The sequence below is a fragment of the Megalobrama amblycephala genome, linkage group LG9, assembly GCF_018812025.1.
Source record: "Megalobrama amblycephala isolate DHTTF-2021 linkage group LG9, ASM1881202v1, whole genome shotgun sequence".
NCBI classification, from domain to species: domain Eukaryota; kingdom Metazoa; phylum Chordata; class Actinopteri; order Cypriniformes; family Xenocyprididae; genus Megalobrama; species Megalobrama amblycephala.
The window spans coordinates 94,655-115,140 of NC_063052.1; the positions used below are offsets into that span (position 1 = coordinate 94,655).

General features: G+C 41.8%; 4 protein-coding genes across 5 annotated transcripts; 2 read left to right on the forward strand and 2 right to left on the reverse strand.

The window, feature by feature from the left end:
* Nucleotides 1–238: 238 nt before the first annotated feature.
* LOC125274645 (nucleoside diphosphate kinase) lies at nt 239–2,069 on the reverse strand. The gene is made up of 5 exons (XM_048201012.1): nt 1,938–2,069; nt 924–1,056; nt 742–843; nt 546–658; nt 239–458 (listed from the first exon to the last, which is right to left on the reverse strand). Exons 2-5 carry the CDS (start codon nt 1,050–1,052, stop codon nt 341–343), a joined length of 462 nt encoding a protein of 153 aa, XP_048056969.1. The 5' UTR covers nt 1,053–1,056; nt 1,938–2,069; the 3' UTR covers nt 239–340.
* Nucleotides 2,061–7,799, forward strand: utp18 (UTP18 small subunit processome component). The gene is made up of 14 exons (XM_048201011.1): nt 2,061–2,202; nt 2,476–2,873; nt 3,582–3,700; nt 3,790–3,885; nt 3,969–4,036; nt 4,134–4,231; nt 4,454–4,579; nt 4,664–4,838; nt 4,926–5,026; nt 5,208–5,298; nt 5,740–5,863; nt 5,978–6,152; nt 7,005–7,147; nt 7,677–7,799. Exons 2-14 carry the CDS (start codon nt 2,637–2,639, stop codon nt 7,699–7,701), a joined length of 1,578 nt encoding a protein of 525 aa, XP_048056968.1. The 5' UTR covers nt 2,061–2,202; nt 2,476–2,636; the 3' UTR covers nt 7,702–7,799.
* Nucleotides 7,800–8,514: 715 nt separating this feature from the next.
* zgc:114119 (Mediator of RNA polymerase II transcription subunit 30-like) lies at nt 8,515–12,948 on the reverse strand. Of its 2 annotated transcripts, XM_048201014.1 has the most exons (5): nt 12,799–12,948; nt 12,482–12,721; nt 10,719–10,877; nt 9,280–9,369; nt 8,515–8,996 (listed from the first exon to the last, which is right to left on the reverse strand). In XM_048201014.1, exons 2-5 carry the CDS (start codon nt 12,680–12,682, stop codon nt 8,901–8,903), a joined length of 546 nt encoding a protein of 181 aa, XP_048056971.1. In that variant the 5' UTR covers nt 12,683–12,721; nt 12,799–12,948; the 3' UTR covers nt 8,515–8,900. The 2 variants fall into 2 exon arrangements, with proteins under 2 accessions (XP_048056971.1, XP_048056970.1); XM_048201013.1 differs by having other exon boundaries at nt 12,482–12,948.
* A 279-nt stretch (nt 12,949–13,227) lies between these two features.
* Nucleotides 13,228–19,363, forward strand: ncdn (neurochondrin). The gene is made up of 7 exons (XM_048201016.1): nt 13,228–13,375; nt 14,003–14,189; nt 15,308–16,417; nt 16,990–17,234; nt 17,698–17,913; nt 17,991–18,133; nt 18,796–19,363. Exons 2-7 carry the CDS (start codon nt 14,016–14,018, stop codon nt 19,203–19,205), a joined length of 2,298 nt encoding a protein of 765 aa, XP_048056973.1. The 5' UTR covers nt 13,228–13,375; nt 14,003–14,015; the 3' UTR covers nt 19,206–19,363.
* Nucleotides 19,364–20,486: the final 1,123 nt, after the last annotated feature.

Below are 20,486 nucleotides of genomic sequence, written 5' to 3' on the forward strand. Positions count from 1 at the left end.
CGTATTGGTGGCAGAGAGACGTCAATCTTCTAAATGTAAGTGTTGTCATGGATTGAGCGCAGAGGCTTACAGATCAAATAAAGCCAGAGTTTGATTTTGAATTTAAAGTTCACATGAGGGATTCATTCATGTAACCAATGCTGAGATCAGCTGAACATTAGCCCAAACGTAGCAAACGAACACTAGTTTGGAGATTCATTGTGTGGTTCAGAATATTAAAGTGACTCTTACAGCAAAAGAGATTCCATGTTTTATTCAAACAAGTGCTTCAGAAGTGACAAACAAACTCCAGTCCACGACAGATAACTGGTCCAGCGAGAGGCAGAGATGGGCGTGATGTTTATTCGTAGATCCAGTCCTGCGCGCAGCTCTTGAAGCACACCAGCTCCTCCGGCTTGAACCACAGGCTGATCTCTTTATTGGCGCTGTCCACGGAGTCGCTGCCGTGGATGATGTTCCTGAAAACACAAAAACTCGTCTCTTATCTTCACAGACGACACAAGATATTACAGATTTAACACTCGTGATCAGAAGCTCGGACGCACCTGCCCACTTCGATGCAGAAATCGCCCCGGATGGTTCCGGGTTTGGAGTCGGCGGGATTGGTCTCTCCGAGCATCACCCTTCCGGTCTTCACCACATTCAGACCCTCCCATACCTGAGACGACGACAACATCTCTACAGTTAAACATCAGCCCACATCAGAGCAGAGCGTGAACCGGCGGACGGATCAGAACTCACCATGGCCAGAACCGGCCCGGAGCTCATGTACTTGACCAGTCCGGGGTAGAAGGGCCGGTCCTTCAGGTCGATGTAATGCTGCTTCAGCAGATCCTCAGACGCCTGTGGACCAGAACCACCAGAACCATCAGAACCACGTTAACATCTGCACAGATTCTCCTGTAGGGTCCAGATCAACCAACCTGAAGGAACTTCATGGCCACCAGTCTGAAGCCCTTCTGCTCGAAGCGCTTGATGATTTCTCCCATCAGGCCGCGCTGCACACCGTCGGGTTTGACGGCGATGAAGGTGCGCTCGGTTTTGGCAGCCATGACTCTGAGGAACGAGAGAACAGACGCTCATGAGATCGATTAAACCAGCAGATGAGCAGTGGAGAGACGGCAGACGGACAGATGAAGTGATGAAAACATCATTTGAATTGTCAAGAGTGATTAATGTCTATTAATATCTATTGCATTTAAAGCATGTAGCAAGTCATTCTACAAGTATTAAATATAATCAGTGATATTTAGCAGCAGTTCTACAGTGAGAGCACATTAGAGTCTTCAAGATGTCTGAAGATGCTGTCCTGAGCAGCTGGTCTCACAGTGAAAGCTGGAAATATTTAATGTATGTGGTCACGTGTGCTGAGAGAAGAGTTTTCCTGCTGTCAAAGCAAGTCACGTGACACCCGGTCTGAACTTCAGACACTTTGCATAGATGGCGAGCTCCAGATGTCGCGCATGCGCACAGCAGGTGCCACTGAACGGAGGAATGGAAATGTTCAATACTTATAGCTTCTATTCAGACGTTTCCTTCACAACAGTCGCGTGTGGTGAGAATATCCTACAGCTGTGACGGTATTCAGCTTTATAAAGACACTCGAGTTCAAGCACAGATTGAATCAGTCAGAAACAATGAGAGTCGCGCGGCCTGCTGCCGTCACACGCATGCGCAGTACCGCTCGTGCACGAGTACTTTCAGGACAGATAAAAGCGCTTCTTGTCGCGATATTATTCATAAAGCCTGTCCATTTCGACAATTAAACATAAATATGTCGCACTGTTATGATCTAGGCCTGTGATATGTGCGCGTGTGTGTGTGTGGGTAGATCACACAACCGGAGAATAACGACAGAACTAAAGCGACACAAACGAAGGAAAATAAATGTTCACTTATTAAACAAACACATGAGACACATGAGAGAGATCACACACCTGACGGAGGACAGAAGACACTGACGCGATCCTGAGGACGGAAGGAGACAGACGGGCGCGAGCGGCTCTTATATAAAGGGTGGGCGTGGGGGCGTGGCTGATGACGAACGCTGAAACATTATATATTCATCATATATCACACAATATATTTTAAGGCGCTTGATGACGTGTTGGCCCAGACAGAGCTTCATTTTCTGATCTCAAAGATAAATCATCACGATTTTTCTTCTTTTTGAGATGGAAAGTTGACAGAGCTGCAGTTTTTGTGGGTGTTTTTGAAAACTATGGGTTAGATAACAACAAATAATTCTCGATGGACAAAATCAAGTTTCACTTGCATATATCTGACCTCAGTTTGATTAATGTGACTTAAATATCTTAAATGTAGTAGAGATGTGTCTTCAAGAGGACGATTATGAGGCATGAATTTAAAAATGATGTGCATGGATAAATCATTTATAAGAAATACTGCAATATTCCTTAATAAAACAAGAATTGATTTTGATTTTCGATTTTGATTTCATGGTGACTTTAACAGACTTCCGTCTTCCTGTCGGCGCTCCGCACTCCAGTCCAGCGGGGGCGCTGATGCAGTCATTCTCCAGCAGCAGAAGCAGAGCCACATGTACTCGAGATCATCTCAGAGCGGAATCTGGATTGTTTAATAACTGAAGCGGTGATTATCAGCGTTCGGGCGTGATGGAGTCGTCAGCTGCTCCAGTGGATCCGCAGGAGAAGAAGAAACCATCAGCGTCTTTCTCTAGAAAACCAAAGAAGGCGAAGAAGGCGAAGACGCTGACCGCGCCAGAGCAGCACAGTAAACAGAAGAGGCACGCGGGGCTGTGCGCGACGCTCGGCAGGGAGAACGCGTCCGTCAGGCTGCTGGAGGAGCTGGTGTTCGGCGCGGAGGAGCGGCTGACCGAGCGACTGACGGAGGTGCATTATAAACATTATTATTATTATTATGACGCTTTTAAACCACAACATTAAAGAAAAGATATAATGACACTTAAAACTCATGACAGCTCAAAATTACATTCAGATACATTTTAAACCAAAATATTACCGTGCATGTGACTCTTCTGGAGCTCAAACAAGGTCATGGGTTCGATTCCCAGTGCATGAACTGATGTTCACCTGTGTGTGTGTGTGTGTGTGTGTGTGTGTGAGAGTGTGTGTGTGTGTGTGCATGAACTGATGTTCACCTGTGTGTGTGTGTGTGTGTGAGAGTGTGTGAGAGTGTGTGAGAGTGTGTGAGAGTGTGTGAGAGTGTGTGTGTGTGTGTGAGAGTGTGTGAGAGTGTGTGAGAGTGTGTGAGAGTGTGTGAGAGTGTGTGAGAGTGTGTGAGTGTGTGTGTGAGAGAGAGTGTGTGTGCATGAACTGATGTTCACGTGAGTGTGTGAGAGTGTGTGAGAGTGTGTGAGAGTGTGTGAGAGTGTGTGAGAGTGTGTGTGAGAGTGTGTGTGAGAGTGTGTGTGTGTGTGAGAGTGTGTGAGAGTGTGTGAGAGTGTGTGTGTGTGTGAGAGTGTGTGAGAGTGTGAGAGTGTGTGAGAGTGTGTGAGTGTGTGAGAGTGTGTGAGTGTGTGTGTGTGTGTGTGTGTGTGTGTGTGTGTGAACTGACCTTCATGTGTTGTGAATGAACAGGACAGCAGCACTTTGCTGGACGATGATGAGGTCTGCAGTGATTCTTCAGAGGACGGCGAGGCGCGTCCGAACCGCAGAAGAGCCGCATGGGAGGATGAGGATGATGAGCAGGAGGAAGAGTAAGGCCAGCATGTGCAGAAACATCTCACAGCCTTCTAGTCGTGCTTGTATGTCATTTTCAGGTGTAAATATCTGTGTGTGTTTGTAGGATCGACATGACGCATCGGTTTCGCAGAGACTTTAAGAAGAGCGAAGCGGAAACTACGATGACGAAACACAAGCTTCAGCAGCGCTTAAAAGAGCAGTAAGTCACGGCAAACTGAGGCGATATCTGTATGAACCACTCTTCTGAACGTGGAAGAAAAATGCGTCTGGTTTGTTTCCCAGGTTTCAGAAGGCCATGGGCGGCACTCCCAGCTGGGCAGAAGAGACGGCGGCCAAACGACAGAAGAAAGGTGAAGTTTAACATACAGTATTTCATGCCATCTATAACCTGTAGATGTGTGGATCATTTACTGCAGTTATAAACGCTTGACCCTTTTTTCAAAGCAGAAGTTGAGAGTGAAGATGAGGATGAGAGCGAAGATCTGCTGCGAAGGACGGGGAACTTCATCGGCTCGTCTGACCGTCTGCCCAAAGGAACTATTAAGGTAGAGTTTAATTACGTCCGCTGCACGATATCACAAACACGTGCTGTCATTGCTTGTTATAGCAACAACGTATAAAACATTTGTGGTCTCCCACTGCGGTTCAGTAAAATATTAATGATCTTTTAGAGCACGGTGGACTCTCGTTGTACGGGTCACAGGTCAAACCATCATGTGACACTGAAGCGTTCAGTCGTTCTGTAAATATTTTTCTTTTGCTGTCAGATAAAGAGGTGCTTGAATGCGAACACTGAGTGTCCAAGCGAAAGTCGGCTGACCACAGTCCAGTTCCATCCGTCGGCTCAGATCGTGATGACCGCCGGTCTGGATCACTCCATATCGCTCTTTCAGGTGACCCGTCAATAACCTGATCGTAACGGAGTAAGAATGACCTTCGCTACATAAAATAACCTTGAAATTCATTCTTCTCAACAGGTCGACGGCAAGAGCAACCCGAAGATCCAGACCATCCATCTGGAGAAGTTCCCCGTGAACAAGGCTTCGTTCAGCGCTGATGGGGAACACATTGTGGCGACTGGATTGAGGAACAAACTCTTCTACATCTACGATATGATGGAAGGCAAAATTATCCCCGTCACTAGCGTCCGAGGTGAGCTCGATGCGATTCGCTCATGTGTAACTTACTTTTTGTTGAATATATTGCGCGTTATATTAACGCGATCTTGTTTTTCATCAGGTCTGAATGAGCAGAAGGTCTCAGACTTTCAGGTTTCTCCAGATGGAAAGCATCTGCTCCTCTCTGGTTCCTCAGGGTATCTCCATCTCATGACCACAAAGGTTCACATCACAGACGTCATTCAGTGACCCACAATCAGGCTTTCTAATGAACATATTCTCATCTTAGCTGCGTTGATGTTCTGGCCTCAGATCATGAGCGTACGGCGATCTGTGTTTCAGTACTGATGCTGTGTGTGTGTGTGTGTGTGTGTGTGTGTGTGTGTGTGTGTTTCCTCTTCAGACCAGAGAAGTGATTCGCAGCATGAAGATGAACGGGAACGTGTGCGCGGCCGCTTTCACCGCAGACGGCAGCAAGATCTTCTCAAACTCCGGTGAGTCGCAGGAACCCTTTTCTCATGCGGGTTTCATGTAATAAAGAATCGTTCCAAACATCTCTTACTGATAATATTACTGTGTTTGTGTTACTCTGTTCTTCCTCAGTGTCTCTGTCTTGTTTTCCAGCACAAACATCTAAACGTTCTTAAATCAAGATACATTTACTGGAGAAGAGAAACGCCTGAAGATATTAACTGTTTACTGAAAGAATAATTATCAAGTTTGTGCTTAAAACAAGAACATATCTGTCAGTGGAAATCAAATTTAACCAATTTTTAACCAGTTCAACACTAACCCAAGATCAGCTCTATATTACTTTGAAGACGCGCTCTGTTCTCCTCAGGTCGCGCCGCTTTATTAAATCAAAGACCTCTGATAATCTCGCAGAATCTGCGTGCGCTTCATTCGTCAGGATGATGGCCGTGTGTGTGTTTCAGAGGAAGGCGAGGTGTTCGTCTGGGACGTTCGGAGCAGTAGATGTCTGAAGAGGTTTGAAGACGAGGGCTGCGTCAGAGGAACATCACTGGCGCTGTCAGGAGACGGCTCGTATCTGGCCTGTGGGTGAGTTTCACCAACATCAGGGAAGAACTTCAATAAGTGTTTGTTCATAACTGTGGTGCAGATGATTTTATGCCTCAGAAGAAGTGCGTCTGAATCCTGTGGTTTGGTTTGTAGCTCTCAGTCTGGAGTCGTGAACATCTACTCGCAGAAGGACTGTCTGCTCGAGGGCGAACCCAAACCCCTGAAGGCCGTCATGAACCTGCTGACGGCGGCGACGTCTCTGTGCTTCAACAACACCGCAGAGATCCTGGCCATCGGGTCACGCGCGGACAACGAGGCTAACCGACTGGTGCGTTTGTGGATTGTGATTACAAATCCATGAGCTTATTGTGAAATCGCAGTAATGTGGTAATAATCTCGTGACTAAACGAGCAGAGTAATATATTCACACTGAGCACTCTGTATTTAACACTTTGTTCCTGTAGCTCAAACAGTAGATCGCGGCGCTCGCGACACAGGGTCATGGGTTCGATTCCCAGTGAATGCCTGAACCGATGAAATGTTTACCTTCGATGCAACACGAGTCTCTTTGGATAAAAGCATCTGCCAAACTAAAACCATCATTCCTTCGGTCATTCCCAAAATGGATCCAGAGCTGTTTTGTCGACTTCTCTAGAATATTCTGAATAATGTTTTTGTCACTGCGACTAACCCAAAACTGAACCCCATTCAATTTCACAGGCATTTCTCAAAAAGCTCTTCTTTTCCATTGTTTGTGTGAGTAAAAGTACATGAGATTGTGACGTGAAGTCAAGAGAATCACACGGTCAGAAATGGTGCTTAAACCCGCTGTCGTTCAAGCGATGGTTGATCGGTTCTAACCGTCTGTCAGGAAGTTTCCTCACACCGTTAAACGGTCTGCAAATTATGACCAACAATCGAAATCACTGAGATTCTGATGAACTGAAGCTCCAGACTCTTATGTGATGTATGATAATCACATGCGTAAGATTGTGTAGAGTTCATACTTTACCTGTTCATGAGCTGCAAGGGACTATATTTCAAGCAGTTTTTGCTGTAATCTGGGATTGTTTTTGTTTATTCGCACATCATTCTCAGTAATGCATCGGTGGAGAAAGAGGGTCGATGGTCTTTTGGGGCATTTTTAGTTGAAAATAATTTTGATGTTTTGCTCTTTTAGGTCCATCTTCCAAGTTTCACAGTGTTCTCCAATTTCCCACAATTCAATAAGAAGGGCATCTGTCAAACCTGGAGTCTGGATTTCTCCCCGAGGAGCGGCTTCTACTCGGTGGCCAATAATTTAGGCAACGCGCTGCTCTTCAGGTCAGTACCAGCTGTGTGTGTGTGTGTGTGTGTGTGTGTGTGTGTGTGTGTGTGTGTGAGGACGACTGCATCTCAGCCGTCTCTTGTTTTATGTGTGCAGAATTAACTCTCTATTCTCTGGTTCGGGTTCAGAAGCAATCGTTCCAAATTCAGAACAACTCGATTAACTTCAGTGTAATTTAAGATGCATTTAGAGATTCTTTAAATGTATGTTAGACAAGAAACGAAGACAAATTAAAAGGAAACTCATATTGTGTACATGAAGACACAGGCTTCCTGTGATTCGCCAGACTGACGTTTGATCATGTGATCAGATGAGGGAAGATTGCTTCAGAAATGTAATGCTGAATCAGTTTCTGTCGGCTTTTGGCATCAATATCAGCCACTATTTAAAAGTCCATTTCAAGGTTGATGCATGGACTTCTCTAGGTTTTTAATGAATACATCTAGAGAACAAGTGAGTTTTACTCTGTTTTTGCTGTCCAGATGTTATCCAGATGTTTAAGCATTTGTTGTCTCTTCTCTCTAGGCTTCTGCATTATAATGATTTCTAAAGATGGACCTCAGTGATCTGAATGCTGTCAGACTGAATACGTGACAATTTTTGTAATTTGTTTAATAAACTTTGACCATGTGAACATGAGAATCATTATACAGCTGTTCCAGTGTCCGTCTGTTACGCGTCTCACGGTCCGTCTTCAGAAGTGAAGCTGCAGTAAAGCTTTTAAAGTGAATACTTTTCATAATATTCTTCCATAGCGGCTTTATCTAAAACAAGATCTTTTTAAATCATTACAAGATCACACATTCACAACTGAACAGCAGCGCTGCGATTAAACCGTCCTGACAGTAATGTTTCTGAAAGTCTCTTCTGCTCACCAAAGCTGTTTATTTGATCAAAAATACAGTAAAAATAGTGAAATATTATTCCAGTGTAAATCAGCTGTTTTCTATGTGAATATATAGTAAAGTGTAATTTATTCCTGTGATCAAAGCTGAATTTTCAGCATCATTACTCCAGTCTTCAGTGTCACATGATCCTTCAGAAATCATTCTATGATGATTTGATGCTCAAGAAACATTTATGATTATTATCAGTGTTGAAAACAGTGGAAATCATGATTTTTTTTTTTTTCTTCAGGATTCTGTTCAAAAGAACAGCGTTTATTTGAGATAATCTTTGGTAACATTATAAACATTTTTACTGTCACTTCTTCATCTGAACTCATCCTCACTGACCACAAACTCTTGAACGGCAGTGAAAATATTCCATGTAGTCTGTCATCTAATACTAATGCAATGATTATGCAACAGTTAAGAAATCCTAATATGTGAATTCTGTCTTTCATGAAAGAAAAGAGAAGGGACAAAAAAAGGTTTTTTTAATTTGTATAAAAATCTTTACAAAAAATACCAGCCTGATTCTTTTTTTAGATGATTCTTCAGGCAGATATCAGGAGTGTATCACACACACACACACACACACACACACACACACACACACACACACACACACACACACACACACACACACACACACACACACACACACACACACACACACACACACACACACACACACACACACACACACACACACACACACACACACACACACAACCTGAGGAGCAAGAGTGTGAAACATCAGTTATTAATCAGAGTAAATGAGGCAGGAAGAGCTGCCGAGTCTGATCTCATTCGTCAACAAAAGTCCGTGACTGAAGATGGTCACATGTTAGGAAGTGTACCGCAGTCATTTCCGCATGGTGAGCATGGCATTGACGTCCCACAGGAGGTTCCTCATCTGGTCCATCAGCACCTTCATCTCCTGATTCTTCTGCCTCACTTTCTGTTAAAAAAAAGAAATCAATACTTTTATTCATCAAGGACACATTAAATTGATCAAAAGTCACAAGTTGAGCAGCAAATCATCATATTAGAATGATTTCTGAAGGATCATGTGACACTGAAGACTGGAGTAATGATGCTGAAAATTCAGCTTTGATCACAGGAATAAATTACACTTTACTATATATATATATATATATATATATATATATATATAAATCAGCATGATGTATTTCAGAGCATTAGTAAGTTCAGAGACGGTGATGATCATCTATGAAACAAACCTCTAGCACTTCCTGTCTCTCCTGGATCACCGCTGGGCTGCACGGCTCCACCCGCACCGCTGCCGTCTCCTCCGACACGTACGGAACCAGCTGGACGGAAGGAAGCACACACATTATTGAAATATCATCTGTGATCATATCTGTCCTGAGATTCACTTTGATTAATACAGCTGGGAACAAAAGTCTGAAACACTGATTTTTTTTTTTTAATTGAATGCATTATTTGCAAATTTCAAGTATTTCATTAGAAATGACATTAGCAGAATAAGAAGAATATACATGCGTTTCTGAACGCTTTGAAACATTCTGAAAGAAAAGATGTAAACTCAGAAGGAAACGCCACAAAATTTATTTTAGAGCTTAGTTTCAACAGCTGCGTTTCCAAACAAAGTTTGATTTAAATTGAGTGCAAAATTAGAATATGACATAAAACATCTGAGAATAAAGCAGCGTTTCCTGCCCATGTGTTCAAGAGAACAAATTCATCACTTCCTGGGAAACTAACGCAAAATATCAGTAATAAAAATGGAAGCTGCTCTTTTTCTTCCATCATAAATGAGTTTGTCTCAAACACAATAAACGCTGTCATGTGATCTTGCGTTCGGATGCTGGTGTTCGGGAACACAGTCGAGTGAGACGCTTCTGGAGGAATTAAACCAAATCATTCTGATGACAGACTTTGACTCAGAACCACCAAACCAACATTTGAGATGCTGCGAAGTGATTGGTCCGCTGGTTAGTGCAGTCACCCAATCACAGCCTTTAATTAAAATAAAATGTATTACATGAATTATGAGTCTAATCAGAACAAGTGCAACACACGTTTAAAGGGTTAGTTCACCCAAAAATGAAATTGAAAATCAGAACTCTGCTTCATGAAGCTTTGTGAATCTTTAGTTTCGAATCAGTGGTTCAGAGCGTGCATCAAACCACCAAAGTCACATGATTTCAGCAAATGAGGCTTTGTTACATCATAAGAGTTTCAAAATTTCAATGGTTCACCACTGGGGGGCGCTCTGAACCACTGATTCGAAACAAAAGATTCGTAAAGCTTCGAAGCTTCATGAGCACTAGAGATTGTAGAATAAAGTTGTTATTTGTTTTTTTGCGCACAAAAGTATTTTCGTCTCTTCATAACATTAAGGTTGAACTACTGCAGTCACATGACTGTTTTAACGATGTCTTTAGTTCCTTTCTGGACCTTGAAAGTGTTGATTATATTGCTGTCTATGGAGTCATAAACCTCTCAGATTTCATCAAAAATATCTTAATTTGTGTTCTGAAGATGAAGGTCTTACGGGTGTGGAACGACATGAGAGAGAGTAATTAATGACAGAAATTATCATTTTTGGGTGAACTAACCCTTACAGCTAAGAGCAAGTGTAGCAGAAGTGTCTGTGTTGTGCATCAATCATCATCATCATCATCAGCAGCCTGACCTCAGCCGGAGACTCCTGGAGGTCAGGGGTCATCTCCACACAGCGCTCATACAGCAGACGCAGCTTACGGAAGAGCAGGGTCAGCTGACGCAGGTGTTCCTGCAGCTTCCCGAAGCGGTCCTGATACGCCGCCTGACTCTGCGTCACGCCGTTGGGAAGCTGGAGAAAGAGAACGCTCTTCATCAAACTCATGCCAACATAGAAAATAATATTAAAAATATAGATTTTATTCCAAATGTTTGGCATCTTTTATTTTTAATGTTTGATCATTTTCATACATCTTTAACTGTCCATATAAAGTGAGTGATGTTCTCCTCATGATACGGTCATGTGACATCTAACCTGATCGATCGATTATTGAGGAATTATATTCTGCAGAGCTGAAAGATATCGATAACGACAGCAGTGCTTCAAACTGATATAATAACAATATATTATTCCTTCAAACACACGTTTATTATTTTAGTTATTATATTAGTTTGTGCTTTCAGACGCTGCTCTGATTTTGGGGAATATTGATATTAAGACATTTCTATGAAAAGAAAAACTTGCTTTGGTAAATCATAATTATGACAAACATTCTGACATAATAAGTCTTAATTAAAGTTAGAAAAATAAAAAAATTATGACTTTCTATCAATGACTTTTTAAGTCAATTTCAATGTAGTTTGTCATAATTGTGACTTTTCTAAGTCAATTTTCACCTTTTTAATGTTATAATTATTACTTGTTAAAATAATTTGGTTAAGTATGTCATAATTTTGACTTTTAATATCATCGACTTTTTGTCAGAATTTTGACTTTAAGTCATTTTGATTTCGTAGGCCTGTCATAATTTCAACTTTTTGCCAATTTTGACTTTATCATTTTTGACTTAATTTTACAACTTTCGACTTGTTATAATGACTTTTAATATAATATTGTCATAATTTCGACTTTTTGTCATAATCTTGACTGTCATATTGTCGATTTAGTATGTCAATTTCGAGTTTGTCATAATTTCGGCTTTTTAATGTTATATAACGTTTTAATATATTATTATTTTTTGTCACAATAAATTATAATAGTAATTTCGATTTAATATGTCTTTTTTATTTTAATGTCATAATTATTACATTCAAAGTCATAATTTCGACTTTCTATGTCAGTTATGAAAGCATGATATTTTTTATGTGCCATTAAAGGTTAGTTCACCCAAAAATGACACTTCTGTCATTAATTACTCTCCCTCATGTCGTTCCACACCCGTAAGACCTTCGTTCATCTTCAGAACACAGATTAAGTGTTTTGAAATCGGCCATCACTAAATAAGTCGTTATTTTGTTTTTTTGGCGCACCAAAAATATTCTGGTGGCTTTATAATATTAATATTGAACCACTGTACTCACATGACCTGATTTAAATATGTTTTTAGTGCATTAATGGATCTTGAGAGAGGAAATGTCATTGCTGGCTATGCAGGCCTCACTGAGCCATCGGATTTCATCAAAAATATCTTAATTTGTGTTCTGAAGATGAACGAAGGTCTTACGGGTGTGGAACGACATGAGGGTGAGTAATTAATGACAGAAGTGTCATTTTTGGGTGAACTAACCCTTTAATAGTCTTGATGTGATCAAAATCAAATATGGTACATGGATCATCATCATCATCATCATCATCATTTCATAATGAAGCAACTCTGAATAAGTGTCGAGAGTGTTCTGGAGCACAGGTGTGTGTATGAGTGGGTGTGTTCTGGAGCACAGGTGTGTGTCTCTCACCTGAGTGGCGCGCGTGATCTGGAAGATCTCCATGGTGCGCGTGACGATGTCCTGGACGGTCTCCTGCCCGATGCGGCACAGGTAGACGGGCGAGATTTCCCGCAGAGCGCCCTGTGGAGGCATCCCGGGCTGCTGCTGCTGCTGAGGGGCCATGACCGGCAGCCCCGGGCCCAGGCCCTTCTGAGGGAGCGGAGCAGACATCTGCACAGAGCACTACTGAGGGCACTAGCGCGCGCACCTCTTATTTATGAATGGACGGAGCACAGAATTAATTCAGCGCTTCAGATTCGGAAAACGAACTTTGTGTAGAAACTCACTGATGTTTCGCCTGATCCTTCAGCTGTGTAATCTTTGAGGATAACAATAATAACTGCTAAAAATGAATGCGGGACTTCTTCACTAGATCACACTCCGTTTCAAACAGACGAGCGTTAGCCATCGCTTACCGCGTCACTTCCTGTTTCCTGTGTCACACTGAGAAAATCAAATCTGTTTATTTTATTTTTATTAAGTCATTGATTAATTAATTTAATGTTTTATATTATGTGTACTATTACTATTATTATTTATAGTATATTAATATTAATGTTAATATTTGTATTATAATATAACATAATATTAATATTTGTTCTATAATTATGCGTGTGACTAATGTAAAATAAAATAAAAAATAAAAAAGCCTCTTATTTTCACATTTTCGTATTTCATTTCAATGATACTGAGATTTTTCATTTTTAATGTTGGTAAATAATTCTCAATATTATTTGCAAAATCACGTGCACACTTTTCCGTTAACCAATACTCTTATTTTGAAATCGAGCACTCTCGTTGTGTCTCGCGAGGTTTTCTGTCTCCACGTAGCGTCGGCGCGTGTCCGATTATCTGCTGCTCCAGGTTTGTTCTGTTTATGTTATAAATGTGTGGCTTTTTGATTTGATTTGCTCTAGTATGTATAATTTACTTCATATATGTTGAGATAGTTTTGAAATATGTTTAGTTTTGTGTTTGCTCGCTACTCAGTCAACTCTTAACGTATTAATTCTTTATAATACAATAATAAAAACATTAAGCAACCGTCACTGACCTTTACAGCTCTCTGATTTAACCTTTAACCTCTCACCCTGCTGATTTAGCCTTAAATAGAGATTATTATATGAGATAAAAGTCCAAAGTCAGACATACTAAGTCATTATGAGATAAAAGTCGAAATGAAGCGATAAAGTCGAAATTAAAATATATTTACGAGAATAAAATATCGAAATTATGACTTTCTATCATAATGACATCTTTTAGTCATAATTTCGACTTTTTAATATGATGATTTATGACTTTTTTTAGTCAGTTTTAATAAAACATGACATACCAAATTGACTTTCTGTCATAATTTCGACATTTTGACGTCTTAGCCTGATCTGAACTCTTGACCTGTTAACCTTTTACAGGTCAAGTCCTTTTTTCAGTCCTGAAGCATCATGGGACTGAAGTCGTCACTAACAGCATATCTCCTGATGGTGTTTATAGGTTGGTCCAGAGGATGGCAGAGAACGGGTGTCATCTCTCCCCCCCGCAGTGTCCGTCCGGCACGGATCCGGATGCAGCCGAAGGGTCCGGTGGCCTGTCTCCGTCTCAGAGAGAGGTTCTGGAGCGCTGTCTCCACGCTCTCACTCACGCCAAGAACGACAGCCACGTTTTAGCAGCGCTGCTCCTGGTAAACACCAGCTCATCCTCTTCATCTTCATCTTCATTAGTGATCTACGACATGTTTTGATCTGAGAGAGCAGTGACCAACGGCTGAGTATTTGATTTAAAGTCTCCATGAAATCACAGCGGATTTCATTTATTTCAGTGTTTATTCTAAATGATTTATCACATCATCACTGTGTTAAATCACGCTCATAATCTTGAATCAGAATATCTTCCTCTTGCAGCATCTCTTCTCTTCTCTGATGATGAGGGCGGGGCAACCTGTCACTCACATGAGATCCACCAATAGCAAACCACAACCATCCAGTCAATTCCCCACTGACAAAATCAAGCCCCGCCCTAAATTTGTTCTTGTTTCACTCTGATATACGACACAATAATGCTGTAATACATTGTTCATACACTGCTCAATATTCTTCAGTTCTCAGTTTTTTAGACAAAACTATTAAAGACGGTAATGAAGACTGAGGCGTCTGTGCTCTCGCTCTGCGTTCTCAAAATGAAAGGCAAAATAAAAGTCCACTTCTGACACGTATTGGCAGATAGCGATAATTAAAAAATACCAAATATCAGTCGTGCGCTAGAAAACATGAGTGTGTTCCTCTGTAACTGTGTTTCCATCTACCTATTTTTATGTGCATTTTGGGATATCACATGAAAAACGGATGGAAATGCCAAGATGTGCATAAAACACATGTGACCACCTCACCAGAGGCTGTGATTGGATAACTGGACTAACCAGCGGACCAATCACATCGCAGCAGCTCAAATGTTGGTTTGGTGATTCTGAGTCAAAGTCTGTCATCAGAATGATTTGGTTTAATTCCTCCAGAAGCGTCTCACACGATTGTGTTCCCGAACACCAGCATCCGAACGCAGGATCACATGACAGCGTTTATTGTGTTTCGTCTGAGACAAACTCATTTATGATGGAGGAAAAAGAGCCTGATTGCAGCAATACATTTTTATTACTGATATTTTGCGTTAGTTTCCCAGGAAGTGATGATTTTGTTCTCTTGAACACATGGGATGGAAACGCTGCTTTATTCTCAGATGTTTTGTGTCATATTCTTATTTTGCGCTCAAGTTATTAAACACAGCTGTTGTCTCTCTTGCGTTTAGATCACGAGGTTGTGTCCAGCAGGACAGCTGGATTCCGGGACTCTCCATCGGATTTTTGAAGCGGTGGGCTTGAATCTGCCCGCGCGCCTCCTGGTCACAGCGTTCCGGGGCGACGACAGCTCCGGTTTGCCGCCGGAGGACTTGATCTCTCTGGGCGCGGCTCTTCTGGCTGCTCTCAGCACGGACGCAGGCATGGTCGCTCATCCGCAGCTCCTCAGCACCGTCCCTCTGATCCTGAGCGTCCTGGAGAACGGCCCGACCCGGACGCAGAAACGCACACAAGCAATGAATGAATCCAAGAGCATCTCTGGATCCCAAACTGGAAGTGCTGCGGATTCTCCGACCGCCCTGGACGAGGCTTTGGCCTGCGACTGCTACCAGGTGCTGAACGCTGTCTGTGCTTTACCGCACGGCCCCGAGCAGCTGCTGACCCGCGGGGCGGTTCTGGCTCTCAGTAGAGCCGTTCTCAAGAATCAGACTCTCAGCCGTGAGAAAGGGCTGCCGCTCCTGGGTCACCTGTTGTCTTCCAGCGTAAGACTGCGGGCTTGGGAGAGACACTCGTCTGATCTTCTCTCGCTGTTGGGGACCGTCTCGCAGAACTTCTGCCAAGCTTCGGATCAGGCCCGACTGGAGATGTGCTCAAATATGCCACTGTTTCTCCCTCCGCCCGGGGTCGAGTCGGAAAGCCCGGTGCTGAAGGAGATTGTGGGTAATCTGTGGGCTTCGCTGCGGCCTTTGGTTCAGGGCAGAATCAGCCCAGAGCATTTAGGCCCGGTGTTGGTGCTGTCCGCATGCCTCCTGGATCTGTTTGGATGGGAGTCCACGGGACCTCCTAAATTCTGTTGCTTGCTGGTGAACCGGGCGTGTGTGGAGGTGAGGATGGGTCTGGAAGAGCCGCCGGGCACGGAAATCTCTCCGCAGCTGCAGCACACGCTCACCGCCTGCTACCGCATCATGGAGGCGGCTATGGAGCAAGCCTGCAGCCAGGGGGCGCCGTCGAGCCCTGCCCCGCCACAGACTGCCATCGCCGGCCTGAGTCTGCAGCAGAGCCGACAGGTGCTGGGAGTCCTGGAGGAGGCCTTCTCCGCGGAGATATACCATCTGAAACAGGTGGGGATGAAAGTGTTAAACACACGCGTCACTGTTCAGACGTTTGGCTTTATAATGTTTTTGAAAAAAGTCATGAACCGTCAGCCAAAGCTGCGTTTATTTGATCACAAATACAGTAAAAATAGTGAAATATTATTCCAGTGTAAATCAGCTGTTTTCTATGTGAATATATAGTAAAGTGTAATTTATTCCTGAATTTTCAGCATCATTACTCCAGTCTTCAGTGTCACATGATCCTTCAGAAATCATTCTGATATGATGATTTGCTGCTCAAGAAACATTTATGATTATTATCAGTGTTGTGCTGCTTCATTATATATTTGTTTTCAGGATTCTTTGATGAACACATTTCAAAAGAACAGCATCAGAAATATTTTGCAACATTATAAATCTTTACTGTCACTTTTGATCAATTTAATGCATTTTTGCTGCATAAAATTATTAATTCCTTTCCAAAAAACTCAAACCTTTGATTGGTACTGTATATGATATTAGAATTCTCTTTAGTTTAATTGAATGTAAACTGAAATTGTGCTTTCTTGTTATAAAATTATAAACTTTTCCTCCTTTAGGTGGAACAGACGGCCTACGACGACCCGTTTCTGTTCGCCACTTTCCGCTCGCTCTGCGCTTGGCTTGCTGAAGAAACCTCGTGTCTGAAGGATGATGTCATCGACCTCCTGCCTTTCCTCATTGGCTATGCTAAGAGTCACTTTAAGGGAGGGGGAGAAGGCAAGGGGCTTGCTGATTGGATGTCAAAGATGTCCATCAGCAGTAGTTCACATGACGGGACGTGGAGCAGAGAAGCGGCGCTTAGGTAAGACGTGCCTTTTCTTAAAGAGGAATCTGTCTTTAGTGTGTGTAATGTTGCTGTTTGAGCAGGAAAGAGATTTCCCTCCAGCGGGAGTTCTTCTCTAAATCTGTTTCTGAACTCCATCTTGAGTTTCTTCACAATATTCCTCATTTAAATAATTAATGCGCAGAATAAAGGGGCGGGGCCTGGTTGAGTTAGTTAGTAGTGTGTTGAAACTGGCGGTTATGGTAAGGGGCGGGACATTTCCCAAACACCAATCAAAACACACTGCTCCAGCCGACCAATCAGAGCACATTGTGCTTTTCAGAAGGAGGGGCTTCATAGAGACAGGAACTAAACAGAGCGTTACTGACAGACTGGGAAGAGAGGAGCTGCAACAATGGAGAATATGAGGAAAATAATCAACCTGTTCTAGTAGAGCACAAAAACAACATGAGACTTTGAAAGACTATGTTCTCTTTCTTAGATATCTTCTGCCAGCTCTGTGTCATCTCTCCGCTGAAGACGGGCCGCGGCGGGTTCTTCTCTCTCTGGACACTCCAGCATTGCTTGTGGATTTTCTGAGCAAAGGTTGGGCGTCTTTGAGAGGTCAGAGCGGGAAGACGGTGACCCGAGACCCCAGTCTAGAAACGGCGTGTTCAGCTTTACTCAACTTCGCCGTCACCGAGCCGGAGCGGGTCAGGTAAACAGCAGAACTTTCTCACAGCAGAGGTTCATTCTGTAACCTCGCCTTGATGCACTGTTGCTTTTCTCTCTCAGGACTGATCCTTGCTTCGTCGCTCTGGAGGACATGCTGAGTGAGGCACTTCCTGTTCTTCTGCATAAGCCACGCCTCTTGGTCTTCGCAGTGAACTGTTGCACTTTGGGTCTCATGATTGGCAGACTGAAGTCAGCGTCCACAGGTACTGTTGGTTCATCTGAACGGTTATGAATTTCATAAAGAGGTTTTAGTGAAAAGGTAAATAAATGACAAATAAGTGCTTGGCAGGATTAATAAAACCATTAAATTATAATAATTATTATTTTATTTCAGCCAAAGCAACATTTCTTATTTTTGTTTAAAGTATTAAAATAAGTAAAACTTTTTTATAAAAAATTATATAAACACATTTTTAAAAAATAATAATAAAAATTTCAAAACTGCACAACAAAATTGTTAAAATATAAAAATGTAATCTAATTCAAAATATTAAAGTTTTTTTTTTTTTTTAGAGGGAGAGCAAGTTATTGCATTATGATGAAATGTTATGAATATGAATGAAAAATGTCTTAAGAATAATGTCCACTGATGCAAAAATGTATAAATAAATAAAGGAATTTTAAATGTTAAGGAATGCATAAAAATATTAATTTGTAAAATATTACATATACATACTTATTAAATCATAATCATATTTTAAAAATGTATTTAGATTTTTCTTTTAAATGCTACAAAATAACATTTTTAACAGTGTTGTTAAGTTATTAGTGTTATAATATATAACAAAAAATGAAATATGTAAAATCTGCATAATGTTTTGGCTTGTTGTTGCTGGTTAATAACGTGTTTCTTGAATCCCTGCAGAACTTGGTCAGCGGCGTTTCTTCTCCTCGGCTCTGTCTTTTCTCCTGAGCGCTGTGCAGTCCGGACAGGCTTCGGAAGCGGCCCGGATCAGTGTCCTGTGGGAGGAGCGCTGGGAGGAGGCCGGAGAGCTCTGGAGGCTCGGTCTGCAGGCTCTGGCCGGCTGTGTTCGAGTCCAGCCCTGGATAACCAGCCTGATCCGGGAGGACGGATGGCTGCAGAACATCTTCGCTCTGCTGGGATCCAGCGGACTTCTGCCGGACCGACCCTCACAGGAGGCTCTAGAGGAGGTCCTGTGCGCCGTCGCCAAACAGTGTCCGGTGTGCCGCGCGGACATTAGAGAACTGGTCGAGAGCTCAAGCTGTGGATCTCTTCAGGAAATGCCGCAGCTGAGCAGAATCCTGCTGGAGTAAATGTGCGAGAATAAATACATTAAATAAGACTGTATAAGCACTTACTGTAATGCCATATTTGTCTGTTTATCATATTAAATACAAAAGGATTTGTAATACAAACACTCTGCGGCCAAAGCATATCCAGAATGTTGAATAAAAATATTTTTGCTTTTGGAGCTATTTTATGTTATGTTGATCCAGTAGGTCAGCTTGTCGAGTACAGCGAGAGTTTGATTCCCATGAAAGGAAATCCTGATAGAAATGTACCTGGAATTCACTGCAGGTCACTTCGACATTCATCACCTGACCGTGTTTCAGTGCTGTGTGTCGGTGTGTCCAGTAGGTGGCGTCATTACTGCAATCTAAAGTTACTCAAACAGACCAGGAATGATTTAGTAACAAACTGTCAATCAAAATTGCACAGCATAGATTTATTATTTGTCATGAACATTTTAGAATTTAAATTTTATTTATTTATTTATTTTTATTATTATTATTATTATTTTTTGTTTGTTTTTTTGCAGTTTTTTGGTCCTGTGGTGTGAAAGAATCCTGAAAATAAAATGAATCATGTTTTCCACAAGAGTATTATGCAACAACATTGATAATAATCATGAATGTTTCTTGAGCAGCAAATCATCATATCAGAATGATTTCTGAAGGATCATGTGACACTGAAGACTGGAGTAATGATGCTGAAAATTCAGCTTTGATCACAGGAATAAATTACACTTTACTATATATTCACATAGAAAACAGCTGATTTACACTGGAATAATATTTCACAATTTTTACTGTAGTTTTGATCAAATAAACAGCTTTAATGAGCAGAAGAGGTCTTAATCAACTGCATCTGTAATAATTACACCAGATTTAGAACAATGTTTCAGTGTCACTGCTTTAAAAATCAATCACACGTCAATGTCACGTCATTTCAGCAAAACTGTGGTCACGTGATTCTGTTTTGGCTCTTCTTAACCACATAATGCTAAATGAATTAAAGGTAATAGACAAAAAAACAAATAAATCAAGAAGATCAGCAGAGATCTGAATTAAGTCTCTCAAACACTGAGCTGCCTAGAGAGCATTTTGGGAAAAATGATCATTTGTATTTTATTAATTAACTTGTTTGTATAATCGTAAATGTAGTTATGGTGCATTTAAGAGAGAATGTGAAACAACAGTTCATGAAACAGCAACACGTGACCTAAAGAAATATTGTAATTAAATAACTTAATTGTCCAGAAAACATTTCAATCTTTCAGCTAAAATCATATGGACTTTTGCTTAATTGTGTTC